General features: G+C 45.5%; 1 protein-coding gene across 1 annotated transcript; it reads left to right on the forward strand.

Moving 5' to 3' along the window:
- Nucleotides 1–2493: 2493 nt before the first annotated feature.
- METRNL (meteorin like, glial cell differentiation regulator) lies at nucleotides 2494–14044 on the forward strand. Its single transcript, XM_069952445.1, has 4 exons — nucleotides 2494–2840; nucleotides 4391–4779; nucleotides 13008–13067; nucleotides 13178–14044. Exons 1-4 carry the CDS (start codon nucleotides 2743–2745, stop codon nucleotides 13492–13494), a joined length of 864 nt encoding a protein of 287 aa, XP_069808546.1. The 5' UTR covers nucleotides 2494–2742; the 3' UTR covers nucleotides 13495–14044.
- Nucleotides 14045–18106: the final 4062 nt, after the last annotated feature.

Raw genomic sequence — 18106 nt, forward strand, 5'->3', positions numbered from 1 at the left:
TCGTCGGTCGCCTGCCGCACATTGCTATTCCACGCAGCGCGGTCGGTGCCCGATGATTTTAGGTTTGAATCCAAATAAACGATCAGCTGATGACACGATCATCGGCTGATCGCTGTCTCTATTCCACGGAGCGATAATCGGGCTGATTCGGACGATTATCGCTCCGTGGAATAGGCCCCTTAGGCTCGGTCTTTAGACCTGGTTGCACATTTCTCCCCTTACTTTTAGCATAGTCCTGGTGGACAGATCATCCGCTAAGAATTTGCTAAACTAATGGCACCCTGACTACATGAATAGGTCATCAATCCCATCCCCACCCCAGCTTGGGTCCCTCCAGATTTTGGCATCCCAATAACAGTCTTATATTGACCATGCCCATTGAAGTTGGTAGGTCCATCTTATGTGTGTTCCTCTGTTCCTGTTTGTAAATTAGTTCTATTTAAAAATCTCCAGTCTTCCAGTACTTATCAGCTGCTGTATGTCCTGCAGGAAGTGTTGTAATCTCTCCAGTCTGACACAGTGTACTCTGCTGCCACCTCTGTCCATGTCAGGAACTGTCCAGAGCAGCAGCAAATCCTCAAAGAAAACCTCTCCTGCTCTGGACAGTTCCTGACATGGACAGAGGTGGCAGCAGAGAGCACTGTGTCAGACTGGAGAGAATACACCACTTCCTGCAGGACATATGGCAGCTAATAAGTACTGGAAGATTGGAGATTTTTTTAATAGAATTTGCAGATCTATACATGTCTATGAGTGGGATATGGGGAGAGCTGAACATACATGTCTATGGGTGGGATAAGGGGAGAGCTGAACATACATGTCTATGGGTGGGATATGGGGAGAGCTGAACATACATGTCTATGGGTGGGATATGGGGAGAGCTGAACATACATGTCTATGGGTGGGATAAGGGGAGAGCTGAACATACATGTCTATGGGTGGGATATGGGGAGAGCTGAACATACATGTCTATGGGTGGGATAAGGGGAGAGCTGAACATACATGTCTATGGGTGGGATATGGGGAGAGCTGAACATACATGTCTATGGGTGGGATAAGGGGAGAGCTGAACATACATGTCTATGGGTGGGATAAGGGGAGAGCTGAACATACATGTCTATGGGTGGGATAAGGGGAGAGCTGTACATACATGTCTATGGGTGGGATATGGGGAGAGCTGAACATACATGTCTATGGGTGGGATATGGAGAGAGCTGAATATATATCTATATAGGGGGTGATCAACAGGGACACCTCTCAACCAAACAAGTGTTCATGAGTATAAGCAGAGGTAAGCCCCTATTACACGGAGCGACAGCAGCAGATCCTCGCTATCTGCATCATTGCTCTAACATGTTGAAAGACAACGATCAGCCTACAACGTATTACTCATTGCGATTATCGGCCAAATATGGCCGATAATGACTTCATGTATTAGGGCCTGTAAAGGCATGTATATAGATACACTGCAGTGTGCGGTCAGGGGGAGGATCGGGCAGAGCTGCAGTGTACGGTCAGGGGGAGGATCGGGCAGAGCTGCAGTGTGCGGTCCCTTCCATAGTGAGGATCGGGCAGAGCTGCAGTGTACGGTCAGGGGGAGGATCGGGCAGAGCTGCAGTGTGCGGTCAGGGGGAGGATCGGGCAGAGCTGCAGTGTGCGGTCCCTTCCATAGTGAGGATCGGGCAGAGCTGCAGTGTGCGGTCCCTTCCATAGTGAGGATCGGGCAGAGCTGCAGTGTACGGTCAGGGGGAGGATCGGGCAGAGCTGCAGTGTGCGGTCAGGGGGAGGATCGGGCAGAGCTGCAGTGTGCGGTCCCTTCCATAGTGAGGATCGGGCAGAGCTGCAGTGTGCGGTCAGGGGGAGGATCGGGCAGAGCTGCAGTGTGCGGTCAGGGGGAGGATCGGGCAGAGCTGCAGTGTGCGGTCAGGGGGAGGATCGGACAGAGCTGCAGTGTGCGGTCAGGGGGAGGATCGGACAGAGCTGCAGTGTGCGGTCAGGGGGAGGATCGGACAGAGCTGCAGTGTGCGGTCCCTTCCATAGTGAGGATCGGACAGAGCTGCAGTGTGCGGTCCCTTCCATAGTGAGGATCGGACAGAGCTGCAGTGTGCGGTCCCTTCCATAGTGAGGATCGGGCAGAGCTGCAGTGTGCGGTCCCTTCCATAGTGAGGATCGGGCAGAGCTGCAGTGTGCGGTCAGGGGGAGGATCGGACAGAGCTGCAGTGTGCGGTCCCTTCCATAGTGAGGATCGGGCAGAGCTGCAGTGTGCGGTCAGGGTGAGGATCGGACAGAGCTGCAGTGTGCGGTCCCTTCCATAGTGAGGATCGGACAGAGCTGCAGTGTGCGGTCCCTTCCATAGTGAGGATCGGGCAGAGCTGCAGTGTGCGGTCCCTTCCATAGTGAGGAGAGTCTATGTTCTCTAAGTAGGAGAGAAGTTCAGGAGGGGGCGTGGTCGAAACCACAACTTTGTCCAGCCACGCCCCTGTGGGCGTGTCCCGTGCGCTGAGAGCGGAGAGCTGGGGCTGTAGCGCTCAGTGTACAGACTGCTGCTGCTGCTGCTGAGGAGACGCTGCGGCTTGTATCGCCGGGGACAGAGAGACGCGACTCCCGAGTGATGGGGAGAGGAAGCCTGGCAGCTCCCGGCTAATGGCAATGCCTGCACCCCCCGCCCGCCTGGATTATTGCCCCTAGTGCCCTCTCCTTGCAGTGATTCTTGCCCCTCGCTCCCCTGTGACTTGTGCCACCATGCTCAGGAGGGTCCTGCTCAGCGTCTTCATGGTGGTGCTCATAGGCAGGGGGACCTCACTGCAATACAACAGTGACATGTGCAATTGGAAGGGAAGGTAAGAAGCCATAACACCTCCATTTATTGCCCCTTCCTCCTCCTCCTCCTCTTCCTCCTCTTCTCCTGCAGAGGGGTCTCAGCTGCAGACAGACCCTCGGTGTGAGGGGGGGGGGGGGGGGCACTCTGTTCCTTTCATCTCCTTCATCAAAGGAAACTTTTTGTGCTTTTGGCAGGGAAATAAAAACTTTGGGAGGAGGGAGAAGTGTCTGATCTGAAAACTTCTATCTAAAATTAAAAAAACTAAAACTTTTTGACTCCTCAAACTAGTTACGTAACTACTACTATAGGGACAACTTCAGGGGTTAAAAAAAGCTACGACTAGTCGCTACCGGACTGACCAGTCTATAAAGCGGCTGCAGTTTCCTTTCCAGTCTCCTGGGGGGGGAGGGGGTTGTAAAAAAAACATGTTTTATTTTATTTATTTATTTTAATCTTTTTTAATCAAGACTTCTTAGTTCTATAAAAAAATATCTTGTCTTCTAATACTTATCCGCTGCTGTATGTTTAAGACATAGAAGTGTAGGACATACAGCACCTGATAAGTACTGGATGTCATAGACATAATATGTAGGACATCCAGCAGCTAAGTACTGAATGACATAGACATGTAGGACATACAGCAGTTGATAAGTACTGGATGTCATAGACATAATATGTAGGACATCCAGCAGCTAAGTACTGAATGACATAGCCATGCAGGACATCCAGCAGCTGATAAGTACTAGAAGACTTGAATGTTTTTTTTAATAGAAGTAAATTGATCGATTTTATTTATTTTTTTTTTAAGACATTTTTTTTGTCTTGCTGTAGTGCCCCTTTAAATTTTCACTCTCAATTTCCTAGATTTGGCGGTGGGTGGGTGTCACATTCTGAGAAATGTAGTCAGAGCTCGGTGATAGAGATGGAAGGCAAAAAAAACAATCTTGTGGTTTTCTCTAGTAACTTTGAATTTCAAAATAAATAAAAAAAAAAACTAAATTTGAGTCAGTTGACTGACGAAACTTATCAGAGAGTTTGACTGATTGCTGTGCGGGTCACCGATTGCTGGTGTGTATAGGAGGAGATCGCCTGGAGGGAGGAGGAGGAGGAGGGGGGGGGGGGTCTTGATTGTGTGCAAACTTTTTGTGAAATATTTTACTTTTAAGGGGGCGGAGTTTTTAACTTTTTTTTTTTTTTTTTCCATCTCAGTTTGTAAAAAGTTGGAAATTTAAATGTTTTGAAAACAAAAAAAGTAAATATTTAGACTTAAGGTTAAACTGTTGGCTCCTTGAGACGTCTGCTGATCACAGTCTTAGGGTTCCCTATGGCAGGGGTAAGGAATCTTGGCTCTCCAGCTGTTGCAAAACTACAACTCCCATCATGCCTGGACAGCCTTCGGCTGTCCAGGCATGATGGGAGTTGTAGTTTTGCATCAGCTGGAGAGCCAAGGTTCCCTATTCCTGCCCTATGGGGAAACTGGAATAACATGAAGACACCCCTTAAATTAAAGGGGGTCTGGATTTAAATTTCTTACATATATATATTGATCATCCTCGTTCTTCTCCCCAGTGGACTGACCCACGAGAGTCACAGGAAGGACGTGGAACAAGTCTATCTGCGCTGCTCCGAAGGTTCAGTGGAATGGCTTTACCCCACGGGGGCGCTCATCATCAACCTGCGCCCCAACACCATCACCTCGGACTCCCAGCACTTCACTGTTTGTATCAAACCTTTCCCGGGCTCCAATGGAGCTAATATTTATTTGGAAAAAACTGGAGAACTGAACCTTTTAGTACAGGACGGGGACCACCAACCCCATCGAGCCCACTGCTTCAGCCTGAATCAAGGAGGATTGTTCATCGAAGCCACCCCCCAGTTGGACATTAGCCGCAAAATCACTGGTTTCCAGTATGAACTTATAAGCCAGAGGACGCTCTCGGATTTGCACGCAATTTCTGGTAAGGGTTGAAAGTTGGATGAAACCAACCAAGATACAAAATTTTCAGTTGCAATACCACCGGCCGCCTGCTAGGAGGCGCTGTGGGAAGCTGGAATAATCATTTTTGATGGAATCTTTACAAGAAATCAGATTTTTTTTTTTCTTTTTTTGTTCTGCAGATTAGTGGCTGGTCTTGTGACCGGTTCTGCTTAGTGTGTTGTAGGGTTGTATTTATATCGCCAACCGTGGAGTATGTCTGTGTTGCGGCTGCAGTGCTGGGCTAAGGGTCAGTCATATGCCTCCAGTAGAAACACCACCTGATTCCTAGAAATTCTGATGACGTCGTTGTCCTAGTTATAAATGCTCGACTCTTATTGGCTACAAGATGGTGGACGGTCTGCTGCTTGTGTATAGCTTCCCTCCTTGGCTGCTCTGTGTAATGTTGTATATGCTCAGGGGTAGGGAACCTTGCCTCTCCAGCTGTTGCAGAACTACAACTCCCATCATGCCTGGACAGCGAAGGACTGTCCAGGCATGATGGGAGTTGTAGTTTAGCCACTGGGCTATAAGATTTATCCATCAGCTTCTTCTATCACTTGCCCCCATAGTTTACTGCTGAACTAAGACTAAGGGCCCTATTCCACGGGCCGATAATCGTTAACGATAAATGATCGCTGTTGGAAACGACCTGAAATCGTTCACCCATCTACACGGAACGATGATCGTTCTTGTCGTCGCTATTGTAAACGACAGAACGACGTCCTCCGTGCGAACGAGCAGCGATAAAAATAGGTCCAGGTCTCATTAAGTGATCACTGATTACTCGTTTGTCGTTTAATCGTTAACTGCTACTCGAACACTTATTGTTTTGTTCTGAACGATTTAACGATTATCAGAACGATAATCGTCCCGTGGAATAGGACCCTAATGCGTTTACACGAAACGATAATTGGCCCGATCATACGATTAACGATGTCGGAGTAACGATTTTTTTTTTCATAACGATCAGCGTTTAGACGGTACAATATATCGTACGGAAAATTCGTTTTAAGCCTATCTCACACATTGGTTAAATCAGCGAACGACTGTTCACACAGAACGATCAGCGAATTTTTTGCGACCGATCACCGACGATTTGAGAACATGTTCAAAGATCAAAATGAACGATTTCTCGCTCGTCGTTTGATCGTTCGCTGCGTTTACACGGAACAATTATCGTTCGAATTCGCACGATAATCGTTACGTGTAAACGCAGCATAAGTCATCAGACCTAAGAAGGAGTTCAACTATTTTTTTATTTTTGATTCCAAATCAAATGGTTATATAGAAAGTTATATAGATTTGTAATTTTACTTCTTTTAAAAAGAAATCTCCAGTTTTCCAGTACTTATCAACTGCTGTATGCCCTGCAGGAAGCGGTGCATTTTCTCCAGTCGGACACAGTGCTCTCTGCTGCCACCTCTGTCCAGAGCAGGAGAGATTTTCTATGGGTTTTCTATTTGCTGCTGCTCTGGACCAGAGCACTGTGTCAGACTGGACAGAATCCACCACTTCCTGCAGGACATACAGCAGCTGCTAAGTACTGGAAAAGTGGAGATTTTTTAATAGAAGTAAATTACAACTCTCCAGTTGATTAGAGTGAACCACCACTTTAATGCTAGATTCTTTCTCCATTTATTTGTCTGCTTTTTATGGGGGTTATTGCCTAGTTTGCAGCCATTGTGCTGGGGTAGGGAACCTTGGCTCTCCAGCTGTTGCAAAACTACAACTCCCATCATGCCTGGACAGCCGAAGGCTGTCCAGGCATGATGGGAGTTGTAGTTTTGCAACAGCTGGAGAGCCAAGGTTCCCTACCCCTGTACTAGCATAAAGCTAAAACAGAGTATATAGACTTCAATGGAGCGCCACCCTCTTGCACTCTATGATGTCATCAGACCTAGTTGTAGATGCCAGCGCGGTAAACAGGTGACCGCCACCATAACTCTGCTTATCCCTCTGTGATGCGGTTTACGACACGGCCGCCACCCAGTTTTCAGATACCATAATGGTGGTAATTGCGGCTTGTGGAGTGTGAGCGGAGTCCGCGGGCGGCAGGCTGGTTATTAGGGCTGATGAGTGTGCGGCAGGACCTGCCGAGTGTGTCTGACTGGTGAGGCGTGGAGCCCTGCTTGTGCGACACACCCAAGGCTGACGACATGCACAAGTGTGCTGGAATGACAACCTGCCCGTCGTGTTTGAACGTCCCTGGTTTTTCTACCTTTTTCTATTGATGTTATGTTTTGGATGGTTAAAGGGGTACTCCAGCAAAAATCTTTTTCTTTCAAATCAACTGGTTTCAAAAAGTTATATAGATTTGTAATTTACTTCTATTTAAAAATTTCTAGTCTTTCAGTACTTATCAGCTGCTGTATGTCCTGCAGGAAGTGGTGTATTCCTTCCATTCTGACAAAGTGCTCTCTGCTGCCACCTCTGTCCAGAGCAGGGGAGGTTTTCTATGGGGATTTGCTGCTGCTCTGGACAGAGGTGGCAGCAGAGAGCACAGTGTCAGACTGGAGAGAGAGAATACACCACTTCCTGCAGGATACACAGCAGCTGATAAGTACTGGAAGACTGGAGATTTTTAAATAGAATTCAATTACAAATCTATATAAATTTCTGAAACCAGTTAATTTGAAAGAAAAAAGATTTTCGCTGCAGTACCCCTTTAATTTTTAGGTTTTTTTGGTGCTTACTTTTTAGTTGCACCCTAGAATTCCTATAGACTAATGCAGCCTTCTGGATTTTAGTTGCAGTAACAGCGCCCCTAGTGGCCAGTTGTGGAATTAGTCTAAAATTATCATTTTCCGATCTGAATTTGGAGTGAATGTTACTCATTATCATTCGAAGGGAAATATCATTGACCTTTCCAAGTGAAGGACGTCGGGGCCATAGTCTTGTCCCTTAGGGGCATTTTCTTTCATTAAAATTAAGTAACTTATTAACCCAATGAGCCGTTCCTTATTTCTACCTGAGGAAATGGCTCGATTAGGGTCTGGCTTTGGATTTTATGGTCCGGTAGAGTCAACAACAATTGGCTCCCCCCCCATTACATCACATCACGCCCTTAAGTGACAAAAAGTTTGTTTAGCAACTCGAGTTCCCCCCCCCCCCCGACATCTTTTACAGATGAAAGAAATTGTATTGCGAAAAGAAAAGTTCTAAAGAAGAATTCAAAAAGTTATAAATAGAATAAAAAAAATTAATAAAAAATCTGACTCCATAGCAGCCCCTGCTGGCCAGGATATGTACTGCACCCAAAAATAGTGATCAATAGCTGTATAATTGGCGGGGTCACCGATCGCCCAAACTGGCTACAGTCTAATCTGGGTGTAAGTGATTATATATATATATATATATATATATATATATATATATATATATATATATATATATATATATATATATAAATATATGGGCCTGTGCCCATCAGCGCCCCCTATTTAGTAAGAGTTTAGGAAATGGAGTCCTATCTTGATTGAATCTGCTAATTGCGGCCCGGGGTGAGGGTGATAGTTGACTTTTTGCATCTTGAAAGATCTAGAAGGAACCGGTTAACGTTCTCGGAACATCCCTGATAACCATCTTCTCGCGTTTCCTTCCATAAAGTCAATAAAGGGCTAGTTCACCCAAATTTTTCCTAAAATTAACTGGTGCCAGAGACTTGTAATTTACTTCCATTTAAAAAATTCAGTATTTATCAGCTGCCGTATGTCCTGCAGGAAGGGGTATGGAGAGTAGGAAAGATTTTTTTTTTTTTTAATTGGAATTTGCGGCTGCTCTGCACAGTTCCTGACATGGACAGAGGTGGCAGCAGAGAGCACTGTGTCAGACTGGAAAGAGTACATCACTTCCTGCAGGACATACAGCAGCTGATAAGTACTGGAAGACTGGAGATTTTTTAGCAGAAGTAAATTACAAATCTCTGATGCAGTGAGGGCAATGTGACTGTGGTCTGAGTGTAGCTTGTATATAAGGGGGTTGGGGGGTAATTACCCACATGAATGGGGCTCTTTAGTGAATAGGTGCTAATCCCTTATTGTAAAGCTATTGTGGTGATTGATTATTATACAATTGTATGTTCTTCCAGGGCATTGTCTGCACCTTGAGAGGATTTACCTTCTTTTCAGATGCAATTGTAGAGTTAACTAGACCAAATGCAAAAACTCAAGGGGGCAACTCCACCCTCCTCCCCCTGTGTACATATGGAGGTCCTTAAAGGTGATATTGTTTAGTTCAGGTTATTGGTTAAAGGGGTACTCCAGCAAAAATCTTTTTCTTTCAAATCAACTGGTTTCAGAAAGTTAAATAGATTTGTAATTAACTTCTATGTAAAAATCTCCAATCTTCCAATGCTTATCAGCTGCTGTATGCCCTGCATTAAATGGTGTATTCTTTCCAGTCTGACACAGTACTCTCTGCTGCCACCTCTGTCCATGTCAGGAACTGTTCAGACTAGTAGCAAATCCTCATGGAAACCCTCTCCTGCTCTGGACAGAGGTGGCAGCAGAGAACACTATGTCAGACTGGAAATAATCCAGCAGGACATACAGCAGCTGATAAGTATGGGAAGACTTGATTTGTTTTACGTAGAAGGAAACTACAAATCTATAGAACGTTCTGAAACAAGTTGATTTAAAAGAAAAAAGAGTACCCTTTTAATGTGTAAGGTTGTTAGTAGAAACAGCGCCACACCTGTCCATAGGTCGAGTCTGGTATTGCAAGTGAATGGGGCTGAGCGGCAATTCCATGAACAACCTGTGGACCAGGGTGGGGAAAACAACCATCTTTCTAATCCGGAAACTCTCCAGCTGTTGCAAAACTACAACTCCCAGCATGCCCTGACAGCCGAAGGCTGTCAGGGCATGCTGGGAGTTGTAGTTTTGCAATAGCTGGACTGTCATGTGTTGCTTTTAAAGTAATTCTAGAAATTTCATGGTAGGAAGAATAATTTAATTTTGTCCTATCTGCTCCATTTCTGCAGGGCTTGTGCACCTCTATGGAGGCAATCAGACAATTGTGAGCAAAAAAAAATAATTTTTTTTTTTTTTTTTTTTTTATCCGTCCTCCTTTGACTTAATCCGACATGGTTGGATGAGCCACTTGTCGTCCATGTTTTCTCTAAAGATGTGTGCTCATCATTTTGTATCCATGATTAGCCCCGGTAATAAAGGGGCCCATTTCTTGGTAGACTGCCCATGAATTGCTCCCTCTCTAGTTCCCCTCTTTAGGATTTCAATGGCCGTAAGCCGTCAGGTGCTGGTAGGGGTCGCTGGGGTTAAGCCACATAACCCCTTTGGTGTTAGAGGAATCTGTCAGCTTTCTGCCCTCCCTAATCCTCCTCCTCTACTGTGTAATTTGACTTGTCTGCTCCTGGGGTTGTGACTTCTCATCGGGGGAGATTCAACCGAACGCATCATCTCCCATCACGTCAGAGCCAATCATTCCGCTGTGCGGCCAAGTGGATTGGGGGTCAGCTGACCCCTTTATGGTCTCCAGTCCTGATCCGGCATGGGATGGTTTTTGGATTTTCTTTTTGGATCAGTACAGGATCAGTAATGTATGTTCAGTGACCCCACCAGCAGAATAGTGAGTGCAGCTCTGGAGTATAATACAGGATGTAACTCAGGATCAGTAATGTATGTACACAGTGACCCCACCAGCAGAATAGTGAGTGCAGCTCTGTGGTATAATTCATAACTGATCCTGTACTGATCCCGAGTTACATCCTGTATTATACCGCAGAGCTGTACTCACTATTCTGCTGGTGGGGTCACTGTGTACATACATTACATTACTTATCCTGTACTGATCCTGAGTTACATTCTGTATTATACTCCAGAGCTGCAATCACTATTCTGCTGGTGGGGTCACTGTGTACATACATTACATTACTGATCCTGAGTTACATCCTGTATTATATACCAGAGCTGCACTCACTATTCCACTGGTGGGGCCACTGTGTATATACACTACTTTTTCTGTACTGACCCAACCAGCAGAATAGTGATTACAGCTCTGGAGTATAATACAGGATGTAACTCAGGATCAGTAATGTAATGTATGTACACAGTGACCCCACCAGCAGAATAGTGATTACAGCTCTGGAGTATAATACAGGATGTAACTCAGGATCAGTAATGTAATGTATGTACACAGTGACCCCACCAGCAGAATAGTGAGTGCAGCTCTGGGGTACAATACAGGATCAGTAATGCTTGTAGACAGTGACATGAGAAGTGACAACCATCCCAATGTCCATTATAACAAGGTGTGGTCCAGAGTCCGCTCCGCCATTTTCTTCTCGCCATCCTTGGGATCAGAGGGCAGGTCTCTCGTAGCAGCTGGGACTTGCGAAAACCTCTGTAATTCCATCTCCTGGGCCGAGCGTCGCTCACAGAGGCCTACACGGGGCTCGGTGGAGGGGACCGCTTCAGGTTACCTAAGGATACAGTCGGGATCCGTTTAAAGCATCTCCCTGTAGGTTTTGGCAGCTGACCTGCACAATGCGGCTATTATCCGGCCAGTGGTTGAATTACGCTCCCCTGAGCGTTCGGGAGAATAAAGCTCGCCTCTTTTCACGGTCATGAATGGATGCTTGTTAGGATAACCCCAAGTGGAGACTACGGCCACTTCCAGGGGAAATTTGCATGCTGCCGCTCCGCCACAAACCTTTCTGCTTCCATTTGTCGGCAGCGGCTTCCTAACGGATGGCGGGCGATGGGCACAGCTGTGCCAGTGTGCGCACGAGCCATCCCGGGGGTCAGTGGTGACTACTAAGTGACCCAGCGTCCGACTGGGTCGTGCAGTGCATTCTGGGTATGGGGCCCAGCGCTATGGCCGCCTCCTTCACTGCTCGCACGACAGGTGTTTTTCTCCTAAATTGCTGCACAAGTGAGATAAGAGCGCACGCCCGCGGGGCTCCTCGCACGTCTATTGACACAACTTCTGGATTCTGATGCATCGCTGGGTTTTGCTTCAGGCCCTGGGGGCGCAATCACTTGTGATTTAAGTGAGGGCGAGTCCTGACCTGCAGCTTAAGGAACCTGCTCCGGACTTAAAAACACAGAATAATTGCATACGTTAAAAAAAAAAAAAAAAAAAAAAAAAAAAAATCCCAAAAATTCCACCACCCACAAAACCCCTTACTTTGCATGATTTCACCGCCTAATCCCTGTGATTTACTCTGGAGACGTAGGTGCTAATCCAAGAGAGGATTTTTATTTATTTTCCTCCATTGTCCGTATGTTTGCAGGTAGAATTGAGTAAAGTAACCGTATACTGTAAATCATGTTCTTAAAGGGGTTGCTCACCAAAAATTATTTTCTTTCAAATCAAATGGTGCCGGAGATTTGTAATTTACTATTAAAAGTTGAGTTTCCCAGTACTTATCAGCTGCTGTATGTCCTGCAGGAAGTGGTGTATTCTCCCCCCCCTTAAAGAGCCAAGGTTCCCTACCCCTTTCTTCTAGGTTCTGTGTTGCTCACACCTCTTCTAAGTTGTTTGTCAAAGGGGTTATCCAATGTAAGAAAACATGGCTGCTTTTTTTCTAAAACTGCGCCACTCTTGTCCTCAGGTTTTGTGTGGTATTACGATTCCATTCACTTCAATAGAACGGAGCTGCGATACCAAACTCAAACTGAGGACAAGGAAACCGCCATGTTTTTCTTACCCTGGAGAACCCCTTTAAATGTCAATCATATCTTTATTGTAGAATCCTCCCTCACTTTGAAGGACCTGCTATACACCGATAACCTACTTGAATAAACATGGTGTAATGCTGCTTTTCTCCTGTGGTGGCGCTGCAGAGACACTGCACACCCTGCCAGCATTATCTCTGGCCGATCGCTGGAGATCGCAGCGGGGGGCCACTTTGTGACCTGCTAATTTTGAAGGGAACCCCTTTAATATGTAGATTTGTTCTGTTTTTTGGGTGATTATGCTATTTCTGCGGCTTTCTCCTAGTGATGTAAGTTTGTATAGTGAGACAATGCGGTGGCTGTGTCCCGGCCCGGCGTGGGCCTGCATAACTCACACCAATCGCTCCCTTTTTTCCTGTAAATCTTGTGATTGTATTGAGTCTCCGTCCCCCAAATTCCACGTTCTGTGTTGTAGAATTGAAGAATTTTGCTGCTTCAGCGAAGTATCATGAAAGGCTCCATTATTTCTCGTTCGCTTATCTTGTCTTTTTTTTTTTTTTCTTTTTTCCAGATCCCTGCCGGCCGTGCAGCGACACTGAGGTCCTGTTGGCGGTGTGCATCAGTGACTTTGGTGAGTATTATAAATTTTATACTGTTAGAATGACTTTGTGATCAGGTGGTGCGGCAGTATAAAGCATGGCGGGCAAACATGACTTTAACTTTTATTTTTATTTTTTGCAGTGGTCAAAGGTTCCATCTCGGAGGTAAAGAGCGACTCCGACCAACAAGAATCAATCATCAATATTACAGTAGATAAACTTTATAGACAGAAAAACAAGATATTTCGGCCCAGCAGAGAAGGTCACGGCTGGGAGGGACATATCAAGACGCCGCTGGAGTGTGGCGTGAAAGCCGGTTCGGGGAACTTTTTATTCACCGGACGCATGCACTTTGGGGAGCCCCGACTTGGTTGCGCACCCCGGTATAGGGATTTCCAAAGGATATATCAAGAAGCGAAGGATAAAGGACTTAACCCTTGTGACATCATCACAGACTGAAGGACGTCACTGCCTTGTGCCTTTTCATATGGATTAATCTAGTGGTCAGGACTGTAGGGGGCGCCCCAAGACTGCCCAGGGGCCCTCCCCCTCAAACCAGCGGACACTGTTACACTAACGTGTTGGAGGTACGAGCCGCGCTGCACAGAACGCCATTTTTTAAGTCTTACTGAAAACTTTAAATTATTTTAATTTTTTTTTTTTTAAACGGACTCGAGTCTTAAGGAAGAGGAGGAAAAACTGCCATTACTAATGGTTTTCATTGTGCATGTAGCAGAGCCGGCACGGCGGAGGTGTATAAATGGCGCGAATGTGGACTTTATTTTTTTTTATAACATGCTTTGTAAAAAGCTTGGTGTAAATTTTCATTGAGAATGTTTCTTATGAAAGAAATGACTGAAGAGAATCTTTGTTTTTTTTTTTTGTTTTTTTTGTTATTGTACAATCGTGGTCTGCCATTTTGCACAGGCTGGCGAATTGTTGGGATTATTAATTTTTTATTTTTTTTTTTAAGTTCCAGTGAAATAAAATGCATTGGAATTTAATTTTATATTTGTGATTTGTCTTTTCTTTTATATAAGTTTTTCATGATTTTTTTTTTTTTTTTATTCCCATCCCCCCCCCACACAGCCCACCTCCCATGGTCCAAAAAATAGGAAATTCACCCATGAGTCTATTAAATACGTAGTTGCAAAGTTGTTTGGGTAATGTAATACCACGTTTTTCCTGTAGTGGCCGCTGTAGGAAAAATTTGCAGCTTTCTACTGGTGATTGCTGGGGATTTCATGGATCAGCTGATCATCAATTTGAGAAGGGTTGTTGAAAAAATGCAGTTTGTCTTATTGACTTTCACATTTTAGTATTGTTGAACTTAGTAAAGATCACAGGAGTCAAACTCACGGCCCTCCAGCCGTGGCAAAACTACAATTCTCATCATGCCTGGACAGCCAAAGCTTTAGCTTTGGCTGTCCAGGCATGATGGGAATTTTTAGTTTTGCCACAGCTGGAGGACCGTGAGTTTGACGCCCTTGATGGTCAAGAATGTTTCATAAGTTCAGAAAGTCTGAGAATCCTCAAATTTCCATATACCTACTTAATGAACTTCAGTTTCCCTTACGTCCCATTGGCATCACAACATATGGTAAATTCGCCCCTGCGAGCCCCTGGGACGAAGGAATATTTAATGAAAAAATAACAATTAAATTTTAATCCCCTCCTCCATGAGGTATAAATAGGCTCCACCTCCCCCTAGACCTCAGTCTTTTTTTACTTCGTTGCTGTTAGCCCTAGGGGACTTTGTCCCTCCTCCGTTTTTATGCTTTGTTAACCTGTTGCATTCAGGTTTTCTCTCCAGGTAATGATTGCTGGGATGCCGCTGGAGCCGGTGTCCAGGTAGTATCCTGATATTTGCTTCTGCAGGTCTTAGCTTTTAAGTTTTTCTTACCTAGTGCGTCTTGGAACGCACTCTGCGTGTCACCCGAGCGGCTGGCTTTTCTTCCATTTGCGTTCGACTGTGGAACGCATCGGCGCTGCGTGCGTCTCAGCACTGCGGCATCAGCGTCATGTCACTTCCGGGGGCCGGCAGCAGCGCGCCCTCTCTGCATGCCGGATTAGCTGTGTGTTCAAGGCAGAAGGTAAGCTGTTGCTACCTCTAGGTCTGGCTGTCTTCCTCTGGAAGGATTTTCTGTGGCTCATTTGGATCTAATAGAAAACATCTGAGTGCAAAGTGCTGTGATCTCTCTTCTATATACTTAAAAGTAAGTGTTGCTGCCACCTAGTGTCTCTTTCCGATATCACTCTAGCCAGGCTAGTGGTTTATATGTATTGTAATACATTGATTATTTGCAGATGTCTGAATGGAGACCAGTCCTGCTGCTGGCAAAAGACCTTCTAAGGAAGCACTTCATGTGCCGAGTGTGAGACTCCACTACCTGACGGCTATGGATACCGTAGGAGGATCATTTTTTCCAGATAAGATTTATCCTTTCTTTCATAAAAATATTTATGAATGCCTAAAAATATTTATAATGCCTAAGTACGCTGTCCTTCATGCAGACCTAAACCTATGAGCCTGATGTTCAGGAGGTAGTTGTATGGGTCAAGGACTATGTGCAAAAGACTTTAGCGGCTAATGAGATTCGCCGCCCGTGTCCTAAGATAAAGACCAAACTGAGTATTTCTCTCTCTACTCCCAGCCTTTGAGTATATTACTTTATGGCTGTAGGATTATGGTCATTTTCAGTTTTACTGTGATTGATGAAGTTAAGTCATCATCTTCTTCTGAAACCTCTTCTACTTCTGAAGATGAGAAAGAATTATTCAGGGGGGTATTTCACAGCTGATAGAATTCACAAGCTCTGCTAAGCTGTGCAAGCTGAAATACACCCTGAGGAAATAGAAGAGGATAGGATTGGTCGTCCTCAAAAAAGCCTAGGGCTTTTTCTGTGGGTAAGACTTCATTGTCTATGTTACAGGCGGAATGGAAGGAACCGGAAAAGGCTCCGGGTTTGAGCAAGAGGTTTAAGACCTTATATGTTCTCAAGGAAGAACAATGTAAGGACTGGATTGAGCCTCCAAAGGTGGACCCGGCCATAGCCGAATTGTCAAAATGTACTGTGCTGCCTGCGGAGGACGGATCCAATCTTAAGGATCCGATGGATAGAAGGGTGGAGGTAGCCCTCAAGAGATCATATACGGCAGCGGCAGCCCAAGGGGCAGTCTCCATTTCTTCTTTGAGGTTTCTAGAAGCCTAAGAAGATGGCTGACCAAGGTCCAGGAAAATTTGGAAGGTAGAGCTAGCAGGGACAAGGTCCTTCGCTCCTTAAAAAAGGTCATTATGGCCATTGACTTCCTCTGCGATGATGCATCTCAGGGAACCAGGTTAGCGTAAAAAAACTAGTACGCTCTCAACCGCTGCCGAAGGGCGCTATGGTTAAAACCCTGGGTTGGAGATGCTAACTCCAAAATTCAGCTCTGTAATATGGAGTTCCAGCCAGGTAGGCTGTTTGGCTCTGAGCTGGATAAATTAATGGAGGAATTGTCTGACAAGGAGGGGAAGTCCCTACCATTGTCCTATAAGAGCGGTGATTCCTTACGCAGAGCAAGATCTCCTCAGTGAGGCAAAGGGAGATACCAGTACAGAGGTCGAGGAAGAAACTATTCCAGAAGAGGTTCCGGGAAGCAGCAGAATAAGGACACCAACAAGAAACCAGACTTCTGACGCAGAAGCTGTCCAGTGGGAACACGTCTGAGTTTTTCTCCCTGCCTGGGAAGAATTAAGAAAAGATCACTGGGTGTTAAATATTATTCAAAATGGTTATGTCCTTCATTTATCATCTCTTCCTCCTCCAAGATTTCTTCTGTCAAGAAATCTTAAGCCAGAAAGACACTTAGTCCTAGAAACAGAAATTCTTCACCTCCTTTCCATTGAGGCTCTAGAGGATGTTCCTCTATCAGAGATCGGTCAGGGAGTTTACTCCCCAGTGTTACTAGTGCTGAAGCCATCCGGAAATTGGAGGCTTATTATAGATTTGCGATATCTAAACAGGTGCATCGTAAAGAAGACGTTCCACATGGAGAACATAAGATCGGTAAAATCTATCCTCCAGGAGGGAGATTTTATGGTCACCATAGATCTACCGGATGCATATCTTCATGTACCGATTCTGAAGGCTCACAGGAGAGCCTTCGCCATCCAAATCCAGGGGAAGGTAAGACACTTACAATTCAAAGTCCTTCCATCCGGAATACCTCCGCACCCTTTGTTTTCACAAAGGTAGTGTCACCATGATGGTTCGCTTCCGTTTACAGGGGATAAAGTTATCCCTTACCTGGACGATTGGTTGATTATGACTCAGACTCAGGATCTTCTGAGAGTTCAGTTGAACTATGTCCAGGACATACTTCAACAATTAGGTTGGCTCATCAACATAGAGAAATCAGACTTAATTCCTAATTCCTCCTCGTCAGGTATCCATAAGAACATAAATGCGCTTTCTTGGGCTCCTTGCCTCAGCTGCGGACGCGGTGCCATGGGCGTTATGGCACATGAGATTTCTTCAGAGAGAAGCACCAACAGTATGGAACCGAGGACTGAAGGACTTGGATGCGATGATGTTCTATCGACTCAAACAAGACATTCTCTAATGTGGTGGAGACAAGTCAAACATGGAGTTTTATTTTCAGAACCACACTGGATAACCATCACGACAGATGCTTCAGGAACAGGTTGGGGAGCTCATCTGACAGTCATCACGACTGCAGGATCTTGGAGTCAACAGGAATCCGCTCTGCCCTCCAACGTGAGGGAGCTCAGAGCGATTTACCTAGCTCTTCTTCATTTTTCTCCTCCTATTTTACAGAGAGCAGTCAGAATCCGGATGAACGACATGACCTGTGTGGCGTACCTAAACAGGAAGGTACCAGATCCCCTTCTCTCCTCAGGGAAGTAGAGAAGATTTTTCTGTTGGGCAGAAACCAGAATAACCAGACTCTCTGCGATTCATATCAGGGGTGTCGACAATATATTGGCGGATTGAGTCGAGGCCTGACATTACCGGGGGAATGGTCTCTCTCAAGAAGAGTGTTCATTCAGTTAACCCAGAGGTGGGGG

Source organism: Dendropsophus ebraccatus, chromosome 14 (genome assembly GCF_027789765.1).
Source record: "Dendropsophus ebraccatus isolate aDenEbr1 chromosome 14, aDenEbr1.pat, whole genome shotgun sequence".
Lineage (NCBI taxonomy): Eukaryota > Metazoa > Chordata > Amphibia > Anura > Hylidae > Dendropsophus > Dendropsophus ebraccatus.

Excerpts from the sequence above, each read along its gene's own strand:
- METRNL (XM_069952445.1), top strand. The coding sequence starts at position 2,743 with ATGCTCAGGAGGGTCCTGCTCAGCGTCTTCATGGTGGTGCTCATAGGC. Across the intron at positions 2,841-4,390 it reads ATGTGCAATTGGAAGGGAAG|TGGACTGACCCACGAGAGTC; the intron begins GTAAGAAGCCAT and ends TCTTCTCCCCAG. Across the intron at positions 4,780-13,007 it reads GGATTTGCACGCAATTTCTG|ATCCCTGCCGGCCGTGCAGC; the intron begins GTAAGGGTTGAA and ends TCTTTTTTCCAG.